The 18286-nt window shown below is 40.7% G+C and overlaps 1 protein-coding gene across 14 annotated transcripts in view; it reads left to right on the plus strand.

Moving 5' to 3' along the window:
- The window catches only part of LOC109633575 (mitogen-activated protein kinase kinase kinase kinase 3), a 36356-nt gene that overhangs the window by 9691 nt on the left and 8379 nt on the right, over positions 1 to 18286 (plus strand). For 2 of the 14 annotated variants that reach the window (XM_069538915.1, XM_069538914.1), the window contains exons 2-21: positions 1370 to 1427; positions 2231 to 2321; positions 2437 to 2501; positions 2615 to 2670; positions 3284 to 3331; positions 3743 to 3785; positions 4066 to 4138; positions 4661 to 4792; positions 4926 to 4988; positions 5144 to 5225; positions 5670 to 5786; positions 8133 to 8211; positions 8341 to 8399; positions 9878 to 9940; positions 12321 to 12373; positions 12601 to 12639; positions 14463 to 14537; positions 16405 to 16456; positions 16606 to 16984; positions 18066 to 18172. In XM_069538915.1, coding sequence (XP_069395016.1) covers positions 1370 to 1427; positions 2231 to 2321; positions 2437 to 2501; positions 2615 to 2670; positions 3284 to 3331; positions 3743 to 3785; positions 4066 to 4138; positions 4661 to 4792; positions 4926 to 4988; positions 5144 to 5225; positions 5670 to 5786; positions 8133 to 8211; positions 8341 to 8399; positions 9878 to 9940; positions 12321 to 12373; positions 12601 to 12639; positions 14463 to 14537; positions 16405 to 16456; positions 16606 to 16984; positions 18066 to 18172 — 1734 coding nt within the window. The remainder of the gene's footprint in view (positions 1 to 1369; positions 1428 to 2230; positions 2322 to 2436; positions 2502 to 2614; positions 2671 to 3283; positions 3332 to 3742; positions 3786 to 4065; positions 4139 to 4660; positions 4793 to 4925; positions 4989 to 5143; positions 5226 to 5669; positions 5787 to 8132; positions 8212 to 8340; positions 8400 to 9877; positions 9941 to 12320; positions 12374 to 12600; positions 12640 to 14462; positions 14538 to 16404; positions 16457 to 16605; positions 16985 to 18065; positions 18173 to 18286) is intronic. The other 12 variants (XM_069538922.1, XM_069538920.1, XM_020093567.2 and 9 more) reach the window with 7 other exon arrangements.

The raw sequence follows: 18286 nt of genomic DNA on the forward strand, positions 1-18286 counted from the left end.
TCTCTCTCTGTTTCACACCTACTATCCTGTTAATAAAGGTGAAATGCTCATTTTTCTGAAATTCATTAATCTAACCTCATTAGAAATTGTTGAAGACACTTACTTATTATTATAAGTAATTTAGTTCTGTGTTTCTGAGTTTAATTCCAATATTATAAACAACTGAGAATGGAAACACTTGCTATAAAAGTCTATATATTTTTGATTTGGAGGAAAAAAGCTAAAGTTGTGATGTAAATATTTAAAAAATGGGAAAGTTCTCCAGTGATAGAGCTTTGATGAATGAACTGACCACACAAAATGTTGTGTGTTTCTCTGGAGCAGAGTTGGGTAAATACGGTAGCAAGGCTGCAGCCAGGATCAGGGTAGACGGGGGAGTTTCTGTCAGACCAGAGGGACTGAAACCATAGAAATAGAAAATATAGCAGGAACTACTGTGATAGAAACTCCCCTCTCTCTGTCTCCCTCTCTCTCTGTAACACACACTCTCATTCTCTCACACATACTTATGCTATGTCACACAGTCATACTCATACATTCTTGGCCTTGCAGTACTGAGCAGTTCATGCCTCCTGTGAAAATCCATGTTTTATTAATGTACGTTTCATATAGAATTCAACTAGCGCCCCAACATGCACCGCTGCTGCTAAATGTAAACACGGTCCACTATTTATAGAAATCCAGCCTCTGTATCATCACACAAAAACACAGCTTTTCAGGAATAAAGGGAAACACTGTTTTGATATCCTGCTGTGGGCCATACGTTCCTCTCTCACCCTGCCTTATCTGAGGCTATGCTCTGAAATGTTGTGAATGAATTCTAATATTTTTGATTCTGCAAAACTGGCTGCAAATAACATATTGGGTAACGTTTGTTTTTCTGGTTGCGTTTGTCACAGTCTGTCTTGTGAGGCCATGACAGAAGCGTGAGAAGAAACCGCTTTCAGCAGTCCAACAGAAATAATAACATGATTCATATCAAAACACTATAGCCCAAGCGATATAGATAGATAAACTCCAATAGGCCTACCAGTAAATCGGCCAATTTATTGCAACATTTTTAGTTATTTTTTCCTTCTTGAATAACTGTGAATGTGTACCAGCACGTATCTGATTGACTGAAACGGTTCTTTGCCAGATGACATCCTTCTATGATGTAAAACCTGAAGCAGGTTCAACTTCTTTGCGCAACAACATTCACTGTGCCAGGTCATAGTTTTTTCTTCTCCACCAAGGGCAAATGTTGGTTTTAAAATGGCAACTCATATCAGGGCTCTATGTTGAAGTCTCATGAATAACTTTGACAAGAATGAGCTTTGATTCAAAGACCCGGCTCACTCCCCTTCTCTCCTCTGTCTCCCTCCTTCAGGCTCGTAACGTAAACACAGGGGAGCTGGCTGCTATCAAAGTCATCAAACTGGAACCGGGTGAGTAGTTCTTCTTCTCTTTCCTCCCCCTTTTTTTTCTTCTCAATCACTTTGCCAGGCTGTGATCTTGTGTTTTCTCCCTCCTCTCATCTTTTTTTCCATTCTGCCTTTTTCCTTCATCAGGCTCTTTTTTTTTTTACCATCCTACACTTATAGATACTTTTCCTTCTATCACTTAACTCTCCCTCCCTTCTGCTGGTTTCCATCCTCTGTTCCTGCCCATATTAGTAATGAAAAGAAAACAAACAGAATATTGTGAGTTACAGGAAGTGCGGAACTTCCATCTAGCTGCTACCAAATAATTAAGGTCTTCAAATGTAGAATTTAAAAAAGGAAAATATGTTGAAACCCGCTCTGCTGCTCTCCATCCTTTTGCGCTGTCTGCCATGAGTCTGCCCACCATCATTTAGCCTCATACACACACACACACACACACACACACATTTGTACACCTATCTTAGTGAGGACACTCATTGGCATAATGCATTCCCCAGCCCCCTTACCCTAATCTTAACCATCACAACTAAATAGCGAACCCTAACCTTAACCTAATTCTAACTGTAAAACCAAGTCTAACCCTCAAACAGCTCAATGAAAGTGGGTCAGGAAGTGAGGAGCAGCCAAAATGTCCTCACTCCGTAGGTTCAAGGCTCAAAATGGTCCTCACAAAGACACACACAGGCACGCACTGTGGATACACTTCATTTCAATACAGATCCACTCTGTTCTGTTGCTTTGTAAAGATACCAGATTATGATTCTAATATGATAATGTTGTGTGTTTAACGTGTGTTTTCACTGCAGGTGAGGACTTTGCTGTCGTCCAGCAGGAGATTATAATGATGAAAGACTGTAAACACTCCAACATTGTTGCCTATTTCGGCAGTTATCTCCGGTAAGTGTGTTTCTGTGCATCTGCAATATTTAGCTTACAGTGTGTGTTTGAGATGAACTGTTGTATGTGAGAAATTAAAGATAAATGTGTGTGATGTTTTTTTGTGTATGTGCAGGAGAGATAAGTTATGGATCAGTATGGAGTACTGTGGAGGAGGGTCTCTACAGGACATCTATCACGGTAACACACACACATTTTGATATTAACCGTGTTGTTTATTTATTTTTGGAACTCTTTAATATCATCATATCATATCATCCTTCCTTCTCTCTGTCCTTGTTTCACTCCCGCAGTAACCGGGCCTTTGTCAGAGTCACAGATAGCCTACATGTCGCGTGAGACCCTGCAGGTAGAGTATAGAGTGTATTTATATCATGGTTAATTTTTTATTAGGAGGTGGAGAATAAACAGAGAGGAATATTTTAGTGGAGTGGTCCTCTGCTGAGCTGCAGCTGCTTCAGTCTTTCTCTCTGTAAATGATGAGAATAGACACCAAATCATGAATGAACGTGAGCTGCTACTTGCTATAATTAACGACAGGAGCTCCCTAAGAAATTTGATTTAGATGTTTGCAAACTGTGTTTGATAAAATCCATTTAATAGTAGAATTATTTTCCATTCAAATTTAAACCTGGATTCAAACTATAAATACTGAGAGACAGAAATGGAAATTATGCATCACAGCTGCATGTAATTACAAAAGAAACTGTAAAGTGTTAGCACTGTAGCTGGAGTCGATCACTAACAGATGATAGATCAATGCTGCAAACTCAAAATAAATCCAATCTACCAGGCATACGGTTTTCATTGTTATTTGAAAAATGTAAATATTTCCTTTTACAAATATTTTTAAATAATAATTTATTTTATTTTATTGTTCTTATTTCGATCAAATCACTGTGTCCGGTTGTTCTAAGTAGATCAAGCCACTAATGTCAGTGTCACTGTGATTCTGTCCTCAGGGTTTGTACTATCTACACAACAAAGGCAAAATGCACAGAGACATCAAGGTGAGTTTTGGAGTTAAATGTTTAATATGAGGAATAAGTTGAATGGATGTGGACAAAATATTGAGGAATTCTAGGAATTCTAGTCAAGTCCAGAGAAAGAGTTAAGTCTCAAGTTTAAAAACATTTCTGGCTGTTACATAAGACTTGTATATGTGAGTGTTCTGTTAATATATCAAACTGGAGTACGAGCACATGCTGCACCAATATTAAAAATTAAACTTGATCCCCAAATAATTTTGGAGATGCATGAGGATTTTATGGTGTTGGTGACAGGGATATGAGTATTGATTCACGGCTGCAGGCTGCATCAATCAAGAACAAACCACCTTGCAACAAATTTGATCTCCTGAATGTGAGGTGTGATTTTCTCCTGTTGTATCCTGACGCATGGCGTGTTTTGCCCCCTGACAGGGAGCCAACATCCTCCTGACAGACAACGGCTATGTTAAACTAGGTGAGAGGAACATGCAAAGCCTCTGCAATTTCCTTCTGCTTCAAAAGACTGAATCTGAATGGCCTCATTTACTCACTCGGTTTCCTTTTTTCGCTCCTCTGTCGCTCTGTCGTTCCCCCTTTGTGTAATCATTTCTGTTCGTACCCTCCGATTTATTTCTCCCCCACATTCCTCCTTCATTCGTTTACTCCTTCCCCTCTATTATTTCCAATTTCATTCTTCTTTCTTTTTCTCTTCTCCCTGCTTTTTTTTTCTCTTACCCCTTTTTCTCCCCCCCCAGCTGACTTTGGTGTATCGGCCCAGATCACAGCAACTCTTGCCAAGAGGAAGTCATTCATTGGAACTCCTTATTGGTGAGTTGTGCTTATTTTCCTCTGCTAGCTCCCTTAAAACTACATGCACGTAAAGAAAATATGTAAAGTCCCTTTTCATGATGAAATCAAGGAATTTGTCTCAGAAAGAAACCAGAATTTTTTTCATCCAACATGTTTCATGAGTTTATCCCATTCATTTCTGGATTTCATGCATTTATTGCATTAGCTGAAGTTTTCTTTAGTGCAGCTGAAGTGAAACCAGAGTAGTCGCTACTACTCAGAACCTGAACAAACCAGGAATGATTAGTATTTCTGGGTCCTAGAGGGATTCCGACAGAAAACGGGGTCATTGAGAAGTCAGAGAGTTGTACAACTGGGTCGTGGTGGGAACTCTCTCTGCCGCTGCAGGGAAATACTGTTCAAAAAATTAAAGTTCTGCTCTTGTATGTAGCTATTTAATTAACCTGATTCAGTGCTTGATAGAAATGAGCAAATGTTTTATTCCCATTCTTTCCTTCTTGGGATTTTATTGTCACACCGTCCTTCTGTCTCCCTCTGTAGGATGGCTCCAGAGGTAGCAGCAGTGGAGCGGAAAGGAGGCTACAACCAGCTATGTGATATCTGGGCTGTGGGCATCACTGCAATAGAGTTGGCCGAACTACAGCCACCCATGTTTGACCTGCACCCCATGAGGTGTGTGTGAGAGAGTGTGTGAATGTGAAATGTTTGAGTCTGTTTCACTGTCATTTGAAATTACACCAGTGTAAAGTCTAGAAGTTGAATCCTCTCTCTCTCTCTCTCTCTCTCTCCCTCTCTCTCCTCACAGGGCTCTGTTCTTAATGACCAAGAGTAATTTTCAACCTCCGAAGTTGAAAGATAAACTCAAGTGGTAAGAGACCAACCTGTCACTCACTTGTCTTTCTTAACTAATTCCATTTACTATTCAAGTTACTCACTTTAATCCAAACCGTGTCTTTCTGGTTACAAAGGCAGAAAGTTCAATTCTTCTAATTCTCTGTCGTCCTCCCTCTGCTGCACAAACAGGACAAATAACTTCCACCATTTTGTCAAACTCGCTCTGACCAAGAACCCAAAGAAGAGGCCCACAGCTGAGAAACTCCTGCAGGTCAGACATTAAAACTACATCATCACACAAACAGATTTGTGGAAGATTCCTAAGATTAGACAATTTATGTTATGTAAAGAAATATTTGAAAAGCATTAGATGCTTCGGTGGTACATTATTTATGAAATATAACATCATTCTCTGGCAACAGGTCGGGACATCTTATCTAAAAACAAGAGCCTGTCAGATTTATGGTTTGTGGATATTGGCGGATATGTTTCCAGATATTTTTCAGACTAAACGATGAGAAAAGATTCAAAAATAGTGTGTTTTTGTGGTAAAATGATACTGTGTGTAATTTAAACTATAGTAAATAATAAACTGGATCAACCAGACCCACCAAATGTCCGTCACAGTTTCTCACACTTACACTTACATACATAAACACTTTTTGTTGCTTCACTCATTTCATTCTGATCGGTCTCTCTCCTGTTGGCGTTCCAGCACCCTTTTGTGTCGCAGCCGCTCAGCAGAACACTGGCAATAGAGCTCTTGGACAAATCCAACAACCCCGACCACAGCACCTTCAACGACTTCGACGATGACGACCCTGAACCTGAGGTAACCTTTGACCTTCTTTTGAGATTTTGCTTTCTCAAAAGGAAAAAAATATAAAAGTGGCCTCAGAGAAATGATCATGTCTTTGCAGGATCTCGCTTCGTTTCTTCTCTCCAACATTGTTCTTCTGTCCCCTTGATAGTTTTTTTTCTTTCAGTAAATAAACTTCACACTCGCTCACCTCAGCCAGAGTTCCTCCGTTCCCTGTCACATGTGACTCATCTTTCTGATCTTTGTCCTTCCTCTACCCCCTCCTTCCTCTTCCTCCCTTTATTTTACTCTGTGCTTTTATTCTTTCACTTCTTGGCTTTTATCGTCTATTTTCTTCTGCTCGTCTTCCCCTTTCTTCCTTTTTCTCCTTGCAGCACTTCTCCTCCCTCCTTATCTTTTTTTTCTCCTCCTCTCTCCCCAACTTCTCTCTCCTCTCTTCTTGTCTCCGCCCCCCTATCCTCAACCTCCCCCTCAGTTTAAGTACAGGGGTCATTTCCTACCCATAAGCCCCGGTGCTCGACGCGCACCCCGTTTTGCAGCCCGTAGGAAGGTACCGGCGTGGGCTGCGGTGTCTGAAGTGATTTCATTCTAACACAAACCATGGCGTCAGTTGTGTTGCTTTTTTGTTTTTTTTACGTGGAGGAGATCCACAGAACTGAATGAATGAAAGTTGATTTCCATTCAGAGGAGCTACGACTGGTGTTGTCATGGAAACTGACATTGGCATGTGAGGTTCAGACCGGTGATGGATTACCATGGCAATTGCATAATTACGTCAACATGCCAGGGAGCACTTGCATTTAACGTCCGTGCTTTTCAGTGAACGTGAACATCAGCTCCTGAATCACACAAACACAATTTGACTTTCCTCAATTAACAATGATGGAATATTACAGATTATATCTGCAGTGATTAGTCAGCTGATGAGTAACTTTATCTGCACTTAGTTTGGCAATATGTTCATAATTATTACTGTCACATGATAATGAAGTCGGCATCTTAGGTTTTAGGACTCTTGGTCAAACAAAAGAAATGTATAATCACTTATAATTTAATTTATAATTCATTTATCGTCACTATAATTATGTTTTACTAGTATTTATTTGAATTATGTCATTGAAATGAAGACTACAACTTCATAAATGACACACACCTAACACGCATACATTGTACAGAACTATGGTCACTTTCCATGACAACATTGTGTAGATTCCTTGGCAGCCAGGTTGATTATACCGCAGCAGATCAATAAGTACCATCACTATACACTAGCTCAATTCATTCTAGTTCTGTGACAGCAGCTGGGAAATACACAAGTGTCCAGGTTCATAAAGATGGTTTCCAACGTGTGGCAGAGTGATAATGCAGCCAAGCTACAACAACAAGGTCAAACTGTACTTGAAAACAAGTTGTTGACAGTGTGGTTTGTGTGTTAGTTTTTGGTTTGTTTCTGTCAAACCTCATCTCTTCATTTGGTCTTTTAGAAACACAGGATACAGAATGCATTATGGTTGTGTTTGTTATGGAAACCATCTTTATCTTCCTCTTCCATTACAGTTACTAACCATGAGTGTTGTGTTAATGGACTTTACGACACGAGGTGGTTCTAAATTTACAAACTAGTTGGTTGCTCCTCCGCTACAACTTTGCATTTCAGATATGCATTTTTCTTTGTGCAATCTTGGTCTGTTTTTTCCCAGTGGCTCTGCAAGCATGGTTTGAGGTTGCTGTGTTTTGAGATTACGTTTTTAAAATCAAATATTAATTCAAAGAGTGATTATATTCTCAATATAAGCAGGATCTCATTGTAGCACTGTGGTTTGATTTGTAAAAGATATAGGGCTGGGCAATAGAACAATATGAATACTTATTGCAATATTATTTTTGATAGCACTATAAGGAAAGTCCAATATATAATGATATAAGGCTTACGCTCTACACAAAGACAATGAGTTCAGATTTGTAAAGTATTACAGTATAAACTCAGTATATACAGTATATGGTCAAAGTTTAAGAGTATCCTTTAACATATATCATGTTAGGAAATCATGAGGATATATTCACAAACACGGAACGTTGATGTCGCCTGGGACTGTTTGTGTTTTCCATTGACTGTGTTGCTATTTTTTGATGTTGCCTGGTTGCAGAGTGCAGCTGACTGTTTTGCTGTGTCATCAAACCCCACCCACAGGAAATAGCAGTGGGATTAATGCTTTTTTTTTTTTTATAGCGCTATTGTAATCTTCTCAAGTTCGTGCACACGGCTACACTGTGTGTATTCTTTGAACAGCCACTTGACTGTGTGTGTGTGTGTGTGTGCGTGTGTCTCTGTGTGTGCGTGTGTGTGTTTCCTAACAGTCTCCGGTCTCTGTTCCTCATCGTATTCGTTCCACCAGCAGGAGCACAAGGGAAGGGAAGACGTTGTCTGAGATTAACTGTGAGTGTACACACAATGACAACATGAACACATTCAAATTTAGTGTTTTTAATGTTAGAAACCCAGAAGTGAGCCACACTCTATGTTTTTATCCTACAATCTTCACCTCTGTGTGTTTCTCTCTCTCAGTCGGTCAGGTGAAGTTTGATCCTCCGTTGAGAAAAGAGACAGAGCCCCACCATGAGCCGGTGAGTTATTATCTATGTCGTATGTTTCTATGTGAATGTGTGTGTGTCTGTGAGTGGGATTATATGGTTTGTGTGGTCGTCACCTCACCACTACCGGCATGGCTGATCCTCACCTAATCACAGGAAGCACCCTGACCAATCCATGTTGTTGTCAGTTTGTAGAACTGGACAGGAAACACATCTGCACAGTTCACTCTGAATCTACCAGAGTGTAGAGTATCAGTAGGGAATCTGACCAGTGAACTGTTGGAACCGATGGACACGTATCTGACAGGATCCACTCGCTAAGGTCTTCAGCAGATACCTAGAATTTTTTTTGTGTAAAGGTTATTAATTTATATAAGCTTAATTTTGGAAGAGGACAATATTTGCAGAAAGTTTCAGTCAGAAAATGTGTATCACTTGTGCCACAGTTGCTTGTTAAGTAGATTTTCTTAAAGAGACAGGAGCTAAAACCGAGTGTTTCAGACAGAGGCTGAAAAGAGGAGCTGCAGCAATGGACAGGTTGAGGAAAGGAAGCATGTAACTCTTTTCAAGTAATAACAGTCATTACAATTGTCCACCTGAATGTAAGTAAAATATGTCTCCGTTAAAAAAGTGTTCACTGGTGGACAGGTGGGATGGTGGGGTGGTGCAGGGCTCACGCACAATCACGGTGTCTGGTTAAAATCCTCCTTCCCCTCACTGCCTTCCACATTTTCTACACTTTGTTTGCACCTTCACTACAAACTCCCTTTTTATTTCATCCTCCCACGAGAAAATCAAACCCTTGCTCCCCTCATACATGATGTCCCTCCGGTTATTTTCACCTCTGCGACATACATTCATCCCTTTGTCCTTCAGGTTCTCTCTCATCCACAGTAACATGATAACAGGGTCTATCTCTGTGGTCTTGCTGACCAGTGTAGTTTTTAGCTCTTAAATATGCAGGGTGCAATGTGTAGCATTTTAAAATCAATAAATCATTCCGTCATCAATTCTCTAAATGATTATTAATTAGCAACTCTAGCATTTTTGTGGCATCTACATTTATTTTCAGCATGTTTAACTTCCTGTTAAGTACTAAACAAAAACATATCCAGAACAACACGTCAGAAAAATGGATTAAGGTATTAATCTGGTCTGAATTCAAGGAAATACTCATATAGCTCCTGTTTTTATATATTTATGTATTTTTATTAATGTCTCTCCCAAGTTTTCCTGAAATTTCAACCCCCATCTACAGCAATTTATTCCTCCATCCATCCACACCCCGTTTAATCTAGCTCCCATCCATCCCCTCGTCTCTTCAGATTAATATTCCAGTATCTACCTCTGCCTCTGTCTTGCTGATCCATGGACTTCATAGCCCATTTTTGGCCTTAATCCATTTTTCATTCGTCACCCTCACTCTTGCAACTGTGTCCTCCCCCCGTTCCCTCCATCGGTCCAGGTTAATATATTAACTGAGGTCTCTCTCGCTCTGTCTTGCTGACCAGTGTGATTCTGAGCCCTATCTGGACTGTGTTGAGGAGCTCTACTATACCGCGAGATCTAATCTGGTAGTACTCTTTCTATCCGTCTCTCTCTCTCCCTCTCTCTCTCTCTCTCTCTCTCTTTCGGCGTCTCCCTCTGTCCACCTACACTGGCCTTTTATTTCTTTTTACTTTCAACCTTAACATTATGCCTCCTCTGTTATACCTCCGTCTTACTCTCTGTGTTTCTCTGTCTCTGAAGGACAAACTCTTGTCCTTCGTTTGGCTCTCTTGCTTTCCAAGCCCATGCTGTCTCACTCTTTTCTTTTTTTTTCATTTTCCACAGTGCTGATTGCTTTGGCTGCTCAATGTCCAACGTGTATTTTTGTTCCTTTTCACGTATTTGTTCCATCTGTTACTGTTCATTCTGTTCTTCTTTTTCCAGCCTTTGTTTTTCTTTTTTTTGCCTCACTAACTGATGTTGTAGTTGTCATGGTGACAGGAGTCTTTAGTGTTGTTGTTGTTGTGGTTGTTGTTTTCAGATACACAAACACGAAAACATTACAATCAGTCAAATTTATATTAAGTCACTGGTTTGTACCATAGATAGTAGAAAAAGATGGACGACATCCCAGCTCCCCATAAACAAATCCAAATAATCTTTATCGCCTCCTGGTGGCTGCAGAATAAATCACAAACCCTGCCTCCTCCATGTTAGTGGATGGGACATGGCCACACTTAAAAGTCACATTTGAGGTAGTCCTTTGTCACTGATGTTAATTTTCTTGGTTTTAGTTTGTTAGTTGATGCTATAAAACAGGGTGTAACAGAAAGATTGACTACGGAGAATGACTCTTGATGAGTCAAGCTCGTTGATCAACGGAACCTTAATACCGCGGCTCCACTCCATGATCACCACCACGCAGACTCTGGCTCCGAATGAAAAGCGTAAGATGGTGGCCCCCGTATTTGAGATATTTCGGCTTCATCCTTGCACAATATGTAGTCCATCTTTATTTACAGTCTATGGTTTTATTCTGCTTTTATTTAGAAATGTATAAACATAAGATCACCTTTTTAGATTTTACTGTATTGCTCTTGATGTTTTCTCGATATATCTCGTCATATTTCTCTCTACAGATTGTGCCTCTCTTCTGCACACTTCTGCTTATATGTTCTCTAACCTCTTGCGTCCTGTAGTTGACCAGAGCAATGAGGCCTTATTTGTGTGGGTGTGTTTGTGTGTGTGTGTGTGGCTGTGTAATGTTTGTGTCTCTCTCTTCTTCTGCAGTTTGTGCGTTTCCCTCTGCATGCTTGTTGTATTACGTCATTATCTTTCAAAATGTCTTTGTGACACAGTGCTGCATTCACATTGTGGCTGTTACCAGAGTTTCATTCGTTTTGTCACAAACGTGGACAACCTGCCCCCTAATGAGCCTGGTTTGAAATGTGCTGCAGGAACTTAACACTTTATAATCCAACATGGAATCAACAAGCTTGTCGAAAATGTGTTCAGCTTTAGAAAGGCCTTTTTGAAATACCATACTTCACGTTGAATATCGATTGCCTATATTGACTAAAACAAACAAGGGGGCCACCAAACAGCCATTTTCTAGTCATAAGTTAACATGAGTGACGAACAGGTCTGGCAAACTCCTGATTTGTCCACATGGGGAAGAGGGAAAGAGATAAGTATGTGAAAAGGTTAGAGGATGTTTTTTCAAGCGTGTTATTCACTCTAACGTAAGCTACAGCCCTTAAACTAACTCCCTCACTGCCTGTGGTAGAAACAGATCTTTACTTCAGAGTACACAAGCAAATTATGTAATAAAGTAGATTTAAATCTAGGCTTAAAAGCAACTTTTCTTTTCATGATGATTTTAAAGTAGGAATTTCAAAAATTTGACTCCTTTTGAATCCAGAAAACGAGTTGTTAGGGCTGACTTCAGTTATTCAGTTATCTTGCACCTATAATTTCATATAATAGGTTCAAACTGTTTTAAATATATATGCAAACCTGAAAATGTCAAACATCGTCTTTATCAAAACTATGAATTTGCTGTTGTAGCTGACATCGTATAAATAACATATTTATGAGGCCACAATGTGAAATGCAGTCAATCAAACACAAAGTGAACTTCACACATACAGTTAACCGTATGCTCAGTGTATTCAGCCGTGTCATCTCTGTGGTTATGAACAATAAATTGCTGTTATATGGGGATAATATTATTTCTATCAAGCTGTTTAACCATCACTGTGGCTGCTGCACTAACAGCCACTGCAGTAATTTGGCATTAGAACAGTGTTTCAGTAGTGGACACTGTTTTAATGTAGTTAAGTGAGGCACATGACTTCAGCTTCAGCTCCGTCTGGCCTCAGAGAAACCAATTACATAACATTATTTTTAATGAGCCCGTGATGAAATGTTATGTCTCTGTTCTAATGTCATTTGTCTGTCTCGTAGGACTTACAGCTGGAGTATGGACATGATTCACCAAGTCTACTGGGAGGAAACAAGTGAGTCTCAACATCAATCTCTGCTCATTGGAATCTCTTTGTCTTTTTGCTCTCCTAATTTTTCATCTACAGCTGCATCTGTCGTACTTTTTTTACTTTTCTGGATTGAAGAAACTCACGGACAAAGAGCCAGATTGTATATGAATACAGGAGCTGTACACATAGAAAAAGCCAATTAAGAAGCAACATTTTCTGAAACGTTTCTGTGCTTTTCTCGCAATAAACAGGAGTCTTCTCAAATCTGTGGAGGAAGAGCTTCAGCAGAGGTAAGTCAGGCTCCTCTTCCTCGCATCCCGATTGACTCAGGGTGTCTTGATTTGCTGGCCCTCTAACCACGCCCACCCATCAGCCAATCATTGTTAACGGCAGGATTAATCAGGCCAATCACATGCAACTAACGCTGCTGTAATGACTTCAGGCTGTCACGGCTCTCAGCTGTCTGGGTTTTACTTTTCCTCTGCGGCTTGCGTCACGCTTTGATGTCACCAGGAAAAGGCTGTGCTTCATAGGAGCTTCCTGCAGAGCATGGCTTACACAGACACACATGCACACACACACACACACACACACACACACACACACACACACACACACACACACACACACACATGCACGTAAATACAGTTTCCTACCCAAAGCTGCAGTGGATGTACTTAGCAATTTTACTGGCAAGTCTGTGTCAAAATTCTCAGTATTTGCCTCAACATAAAATGATGATCATCATTATTGTGCTTAATATTTTCTATGATCTGTTACAACAAACGTGTTTCATTGAGTTATTTTGTCTGCATAGAAACAAAGATTAAACAGCGTTTTAATATCTATAGACAAAGTTTTTTTAAATATCACATTTAGTCACTAGGGCCTAAGTGTTTTAGAGCCAGATTTGTTGGATCAATGTTTCACTGACACGATCCAAGTAATGTTTCATTAGAAGTTGTATTATATTTTATATGATGTGGTTTCTTGAGTGTATTTGAACAGTGGAAACAGTAGAGTCAGGCAGGAGTTTACTGACCTGAGTAAGATTTTGTTCTTGGTTTGTTTCAGTGTCTCTGAGGTGTTAGTTCAGAATGGTACAGCAGTAATCCGACCAGTAGATCACAGTGGGTTGTTCTTGTTAAGCAGTGACAGGCGGGATTTTCCACTGGTATTAGAAAGGTGATAGTTCACTACTGGACCTTTTCTAGTTTCTGATGTTGTCAGAGCATATTAGTACAGTTTACTGTATCGAAGTACATGTAAAAGGTTAGTAAACAGTACATGACATTTACCTGAAAGCTCTGGTTTAAAAAACAGTGCTCTACAGTAAATGTAAAATATAAATGCTTTAAATGGAATCACCTCAGTCAACCGTGTTTCCACTTGCTTCTGTTACTGTTCTTTTGATCAATGTTATTTTATGAAGATAGATTTAAAACAACAAGGAGACATTTAAAATATGATTAAATACATCTTCCATTTAGTAAAAAGTCAGATCTTCTCTGATTTTAACAGTTTCAAAGTGCAGCCTGCTTCTCTATGTAGCTATACACTGTGGATGAAAGCTGATATTTGAGGATGTACTGGATATTAACTGCAGTAAAGTAGAATTGACCGATGAGAGTCTCTTGTGGAGGAGTGTGTAGATCTGTGAGGATTGTTTGGGTTTAAACTGAACAGTTGAGTCTGGTTGTGTCTGCTTGTGGAAACTATCAGCAGCATATTATGGAGGAATTCAGGCCTGGAGTACATTTAATGATTTGTTGATTCTATAGATCTCCGTGTGAACATCAGACTCTACTTTTTGGTTGAATCCATTCAGTCCTTTCAGATCTGCCAGAGTTTAGAGGTTAGAGGTCATTTGTGGACCAAGCATCACTCAGATCTCCCTCCCCTTTCCCCTCTTCCTCCCAATCCTCCTCCACCTTCTCCTCTTCCTCCTCTTGTCATCTCCTATCTCCTTTGCTTGCTCCCTTCTCCCTCTCTCACTTAATCTCCCCCTCCTCTGCTCCCCCTTCTCCCATTCCCCGTTTCTACTCTTTTACCTCCCTTCCCTCCAACCCTTCTTCCCCCACCCCTGCTCCTCTATCTTCACCTCCTCTCCCAGGGGCCATGTGGCACACTTAGGGGATGATGAGGATGAGGATGATGATGGTGCAGATGATGATGAAACTCACACTCAGTAAGTTCTCTCCCAGTGTTAGAAGTGGAAGCCTTTCCTCCTTGTCTCTTCATCCTCCCCCGACACAGGAGGAGGATGAGGAGTAGGACAAAGCTTCGTCTTTCACAGTTTCATCCGAGCATCTTTACGCAGCACACCCCACCATCACGCCACATATGCCACCCGTGTTTGTGTGTGTACAGACTGTGTGTTGTCCATGCTGTTACTACTTGTGTGAAGTTACTAACAGTAACCCTAACCCCAAATAACTGGTGGCTTTTCCACAGTTTACCTGCACAAACACACAGGGACTGGGAGTAACGTTTGACAAGGGCATGGACTAAAAACCACAGTAAATGAAGTAAATTAAGGTCCATATAAATCCTGCTACATGTCAAATTCTGGTACAGCACATAATATATTTTGTGAGAAACAAAATATGTGGTCTGTGTGTAGTATTGTTGTTTCATTCCTCATAACCTTGACATCTCATTTGCTGCTATCTTGTTTTGTTCTTCACTTGCGCCGCCATCTGTGTGCCTCTTGCTGTGTGTGTGTGTGTGTGCGTGCCTCCTTGCTGTGTGTGTGTGTGCGTGCGTCCTTGCTGTGTGTGTGTGTGTGTTTGCTTCCCTCTGCCTTCTCTCGCTCTTATAAAACTGTATTTATGGCATCTTTCCTCGTTTCTCTTCATGTAAAAGCCAAATTTCTGCAGCACACAGATATTTTCCACAGAAGCCAGAAAGTCCTTTCACACCTAATAATTTCGGTGTCAACTGACTGCAATGATTACACAAATAGAAAGAACCTTTATTACTCACTTTGAATTAATTGACTGTGACACATTTGGTTAAAAGTTAAATCAGAGCAACAGCTTCTGGGTATTCACATAATGCTAAAGTTAATATTTTGGGGCTAAAATCAAAATCATCAAAATTAAACGCCCTGTCCAGCCCAACACCCTGTCACAGTTTCCAGTTCAGTAGTTTTATTCTACCCATGTTGTGTGACGAGGTTCCAGCTCTGAAAGTTTAAACTGTGTCAGTCACTCATCAGTTCAATGAAGAGACGGGGTACAGAGCTGTGTGTGTGTGTGTTGAAAGCCATTCAGCTGAATCCCTCTGGCTCATTTTATTGGTGTCTTTGTATTTGTGTTCACTGTGATTGGCTCCCAGCCTCTTGTTTGTTTGATCGCTTCACTGTCATTAACAAGTGGTTTTTAAATCTGCAGGTTTAAGCTGAAATGGATGAAGTCTCTGTGAATACAGTGCTGCTCTATCGTCAGAATCGTTATTTTTAGCATAACTCTTTGCTTTAAAGCCTCAAAAATAGGACGTCTGTTGAATCAAATGAGAAACAATTACAACTCAAACACTGATTAAATATTCTGTTTAAAAACACTTGTTAGAGAATATGTTGAATGTGAAGTATTAGAAAATGTTTGGAGTGATTTCAGCCACTATCAGCATGTGTTCAGCACGACTATTCTCAGAGACTTTACAAAAGCTTCATCTGTAGTTTTACATAATCCCATCATGTATGTAGTAATAAACCTTTTTAAGTAGTGATCTTGTGTCTGTCCCAGCGTCGGGCTATGGTTCTACTTTTCATGTCCGATCGTCCCATCTGGTTCGGTTTGGACAAATTTTAAATCTAAATTTATTATAAATACGTTTTTTGTCTGTGTAAAGAACCTGACAGTACAGTTCAGTGCTGTATTTCAAGTATAAATTCTAAAATATCTGATTTTTATAAAAATGGCAAGAGAGACCATAGCCTCTGTGGTGACATGATAACAAAGGTCTGTATAGATTTCAGTATAAGTCATGTTTCAGTTGCTGGTTTATGTTTTGTTAAACAGAGTTTTAAATTCTTTGTTCTTATCCTTCAGTAAATCGAGCACCATCATGAGGCCAAAGGTCCCACCCCCGCTGCCACCCAAGGTATGAACAAACTATTCAGCCAGTGATTTGTGATTTTTAAGAGTCAAATAATAATTAATAATAATTTTAGTTAGTAGTTTTATTTCATAGTTTTGCTCCTATAAAATGAGAAATGAACCAACTCTTTGTGTTTAACTGTGTCTTCTCAGCCCAAGTCCATCTGCTCGTCCCTGCAGCAGCAACAACTGAAACAAGATGACAGCCAATCCCACAGTGAGGATGACAGCGGAGGGGGAGGAACCATCAAACGCCGTCCGGTTCTGCAGACGTCGAGTCCGGCCAAGCCCGCCTCCAACGTCCCTCCGCGGCCCCCACCCCCGAAGCTGCCGCCCCATCGCCGCAGCAGCTTAGGTAACGAGAGCCCAAAGCGCACGGACGGCGAAAACTCTGCCCCAGACGATGATGGGAGCTTTAGGCATTTCTGGGAGTGGCTCCACACGCCTCACACAGAGGAGGAGCTGGAGGAGGCATGGGAGGTGCTGAAGGAGGTGAAAGAGGAGGAGGAAAAAAAGGAGGAGAAGGAAGCGAGTAAGAGCAGCCGATTGGTAGATTGGTAGTTTCCGCAGACCCTCTTGTCCCCTTCAATTGGTTGTGTGGTCTCCCATCAGTCAGTCCTCAGAGTCTGGTTGATTTATTTGTCCCATGAGCTCATTAATACTAGTGCCTTTTATTTTTTTTGTTTGTAGTTTCTCCCGTCCATCAGCTTCTGCTTAATATGGTTGTTTGTCATCTTTACTGGCATCTGATTGGTTGATTAACCCCAATCAGTCAAAACATACCAGTCTGCTACCACTTACCCTCGCTTCCAAGGAGGGAGAAGGGAGAGGAGAAAACATCGTCCTGGCTCAGAACCACAGACAGTAACATTGAATGATGGTGCACATACAAATGAATCCTCTATTTTCATCCAGCGCTAAAATACACTCTGTCCTGCTGGTGTGTTTTTCTTGGTGACTTCTTGGTGTTACGATTCTTAAGCGAAAGAATCAAATGCAGATGGTTTGGATTTGCAGCACTGAAAACTGGCAAAACACACTGGAGAACACGGAAAACTGCAGCGTCACTTGGAACGGTCCTTTAACTTTATGCACTGGTAGAGACAGTGTGCGTGAGGGTCATTCTCTCGGTCTTGAGAGAAAATGAATTTGTCCGTAGCTCAGTCCCAGTATTTAAATGTCTTTTTGCCAACTCAAACTTTTCCATCTCAGTAGTCTGCAGATTGACTAACGTGCACTGACCACTGTCTGAGTGGTGTCTGGTTCATTCACACCTTCTTTAGGTCACGACCGTATTTGATCCTCTGTTTTCTTCCTGCTGCAGCCTGCTCCCTCACTCCCTCCCTCCCTCCCTCCCTCCCTCTCTGCTCCCAGTATTTCTTTGTTTTAGTTAAACTCTCCTCTGTGTCTCTAGTCCTGCAGATTAGACTGTACTCACCGAAACCAATGATGTTTATGAGTGTAGTCACCATCTGTTCTTTTCACTCATTCTCTCACTGAAAGACAAATCTGCATCTGTACAGACTGTCTCTCTCTCTCTGTCCCTCACTGTCTCTGTTTCTCTGTCCCTCAGACGTACTGAGCTGTGGCTCTGTTGTTTTTGTTGGTTGTAGGTAACGGGCTGAACTCTCCACACAATGGCGAGAGGGACAGTCCGGCAGAGAGACAGTCCACCATGCCCCCTAGTGTCCCCATACGGAAAGACAAGAAGGATGTTACAGTAAGCAGACTTTCCTCAACAGCAGTGATTTTTGAGGAATTTCCAAAGGATCCAAATTTATTTACACTGACTTTATTTAGTTAACATATTGATAAACTTGTTAATAATGCACAT

This window comes from Paralichthys olivaceus, chromosome 14, assembly GCF_024713975.1.
Source record: "Paralichthys olivaceus isolate ysfri-2021 chromosome 14, ASM2471397v2, whole genome shotgun sequence".
Classification (NCBI taxonomy): Eukaryota; Metazoa; Chordata; class Actinopteri; order Pleuronectiformes; family Paralichthyidae; genus Paralichthys; species Paralichthys olivaceus.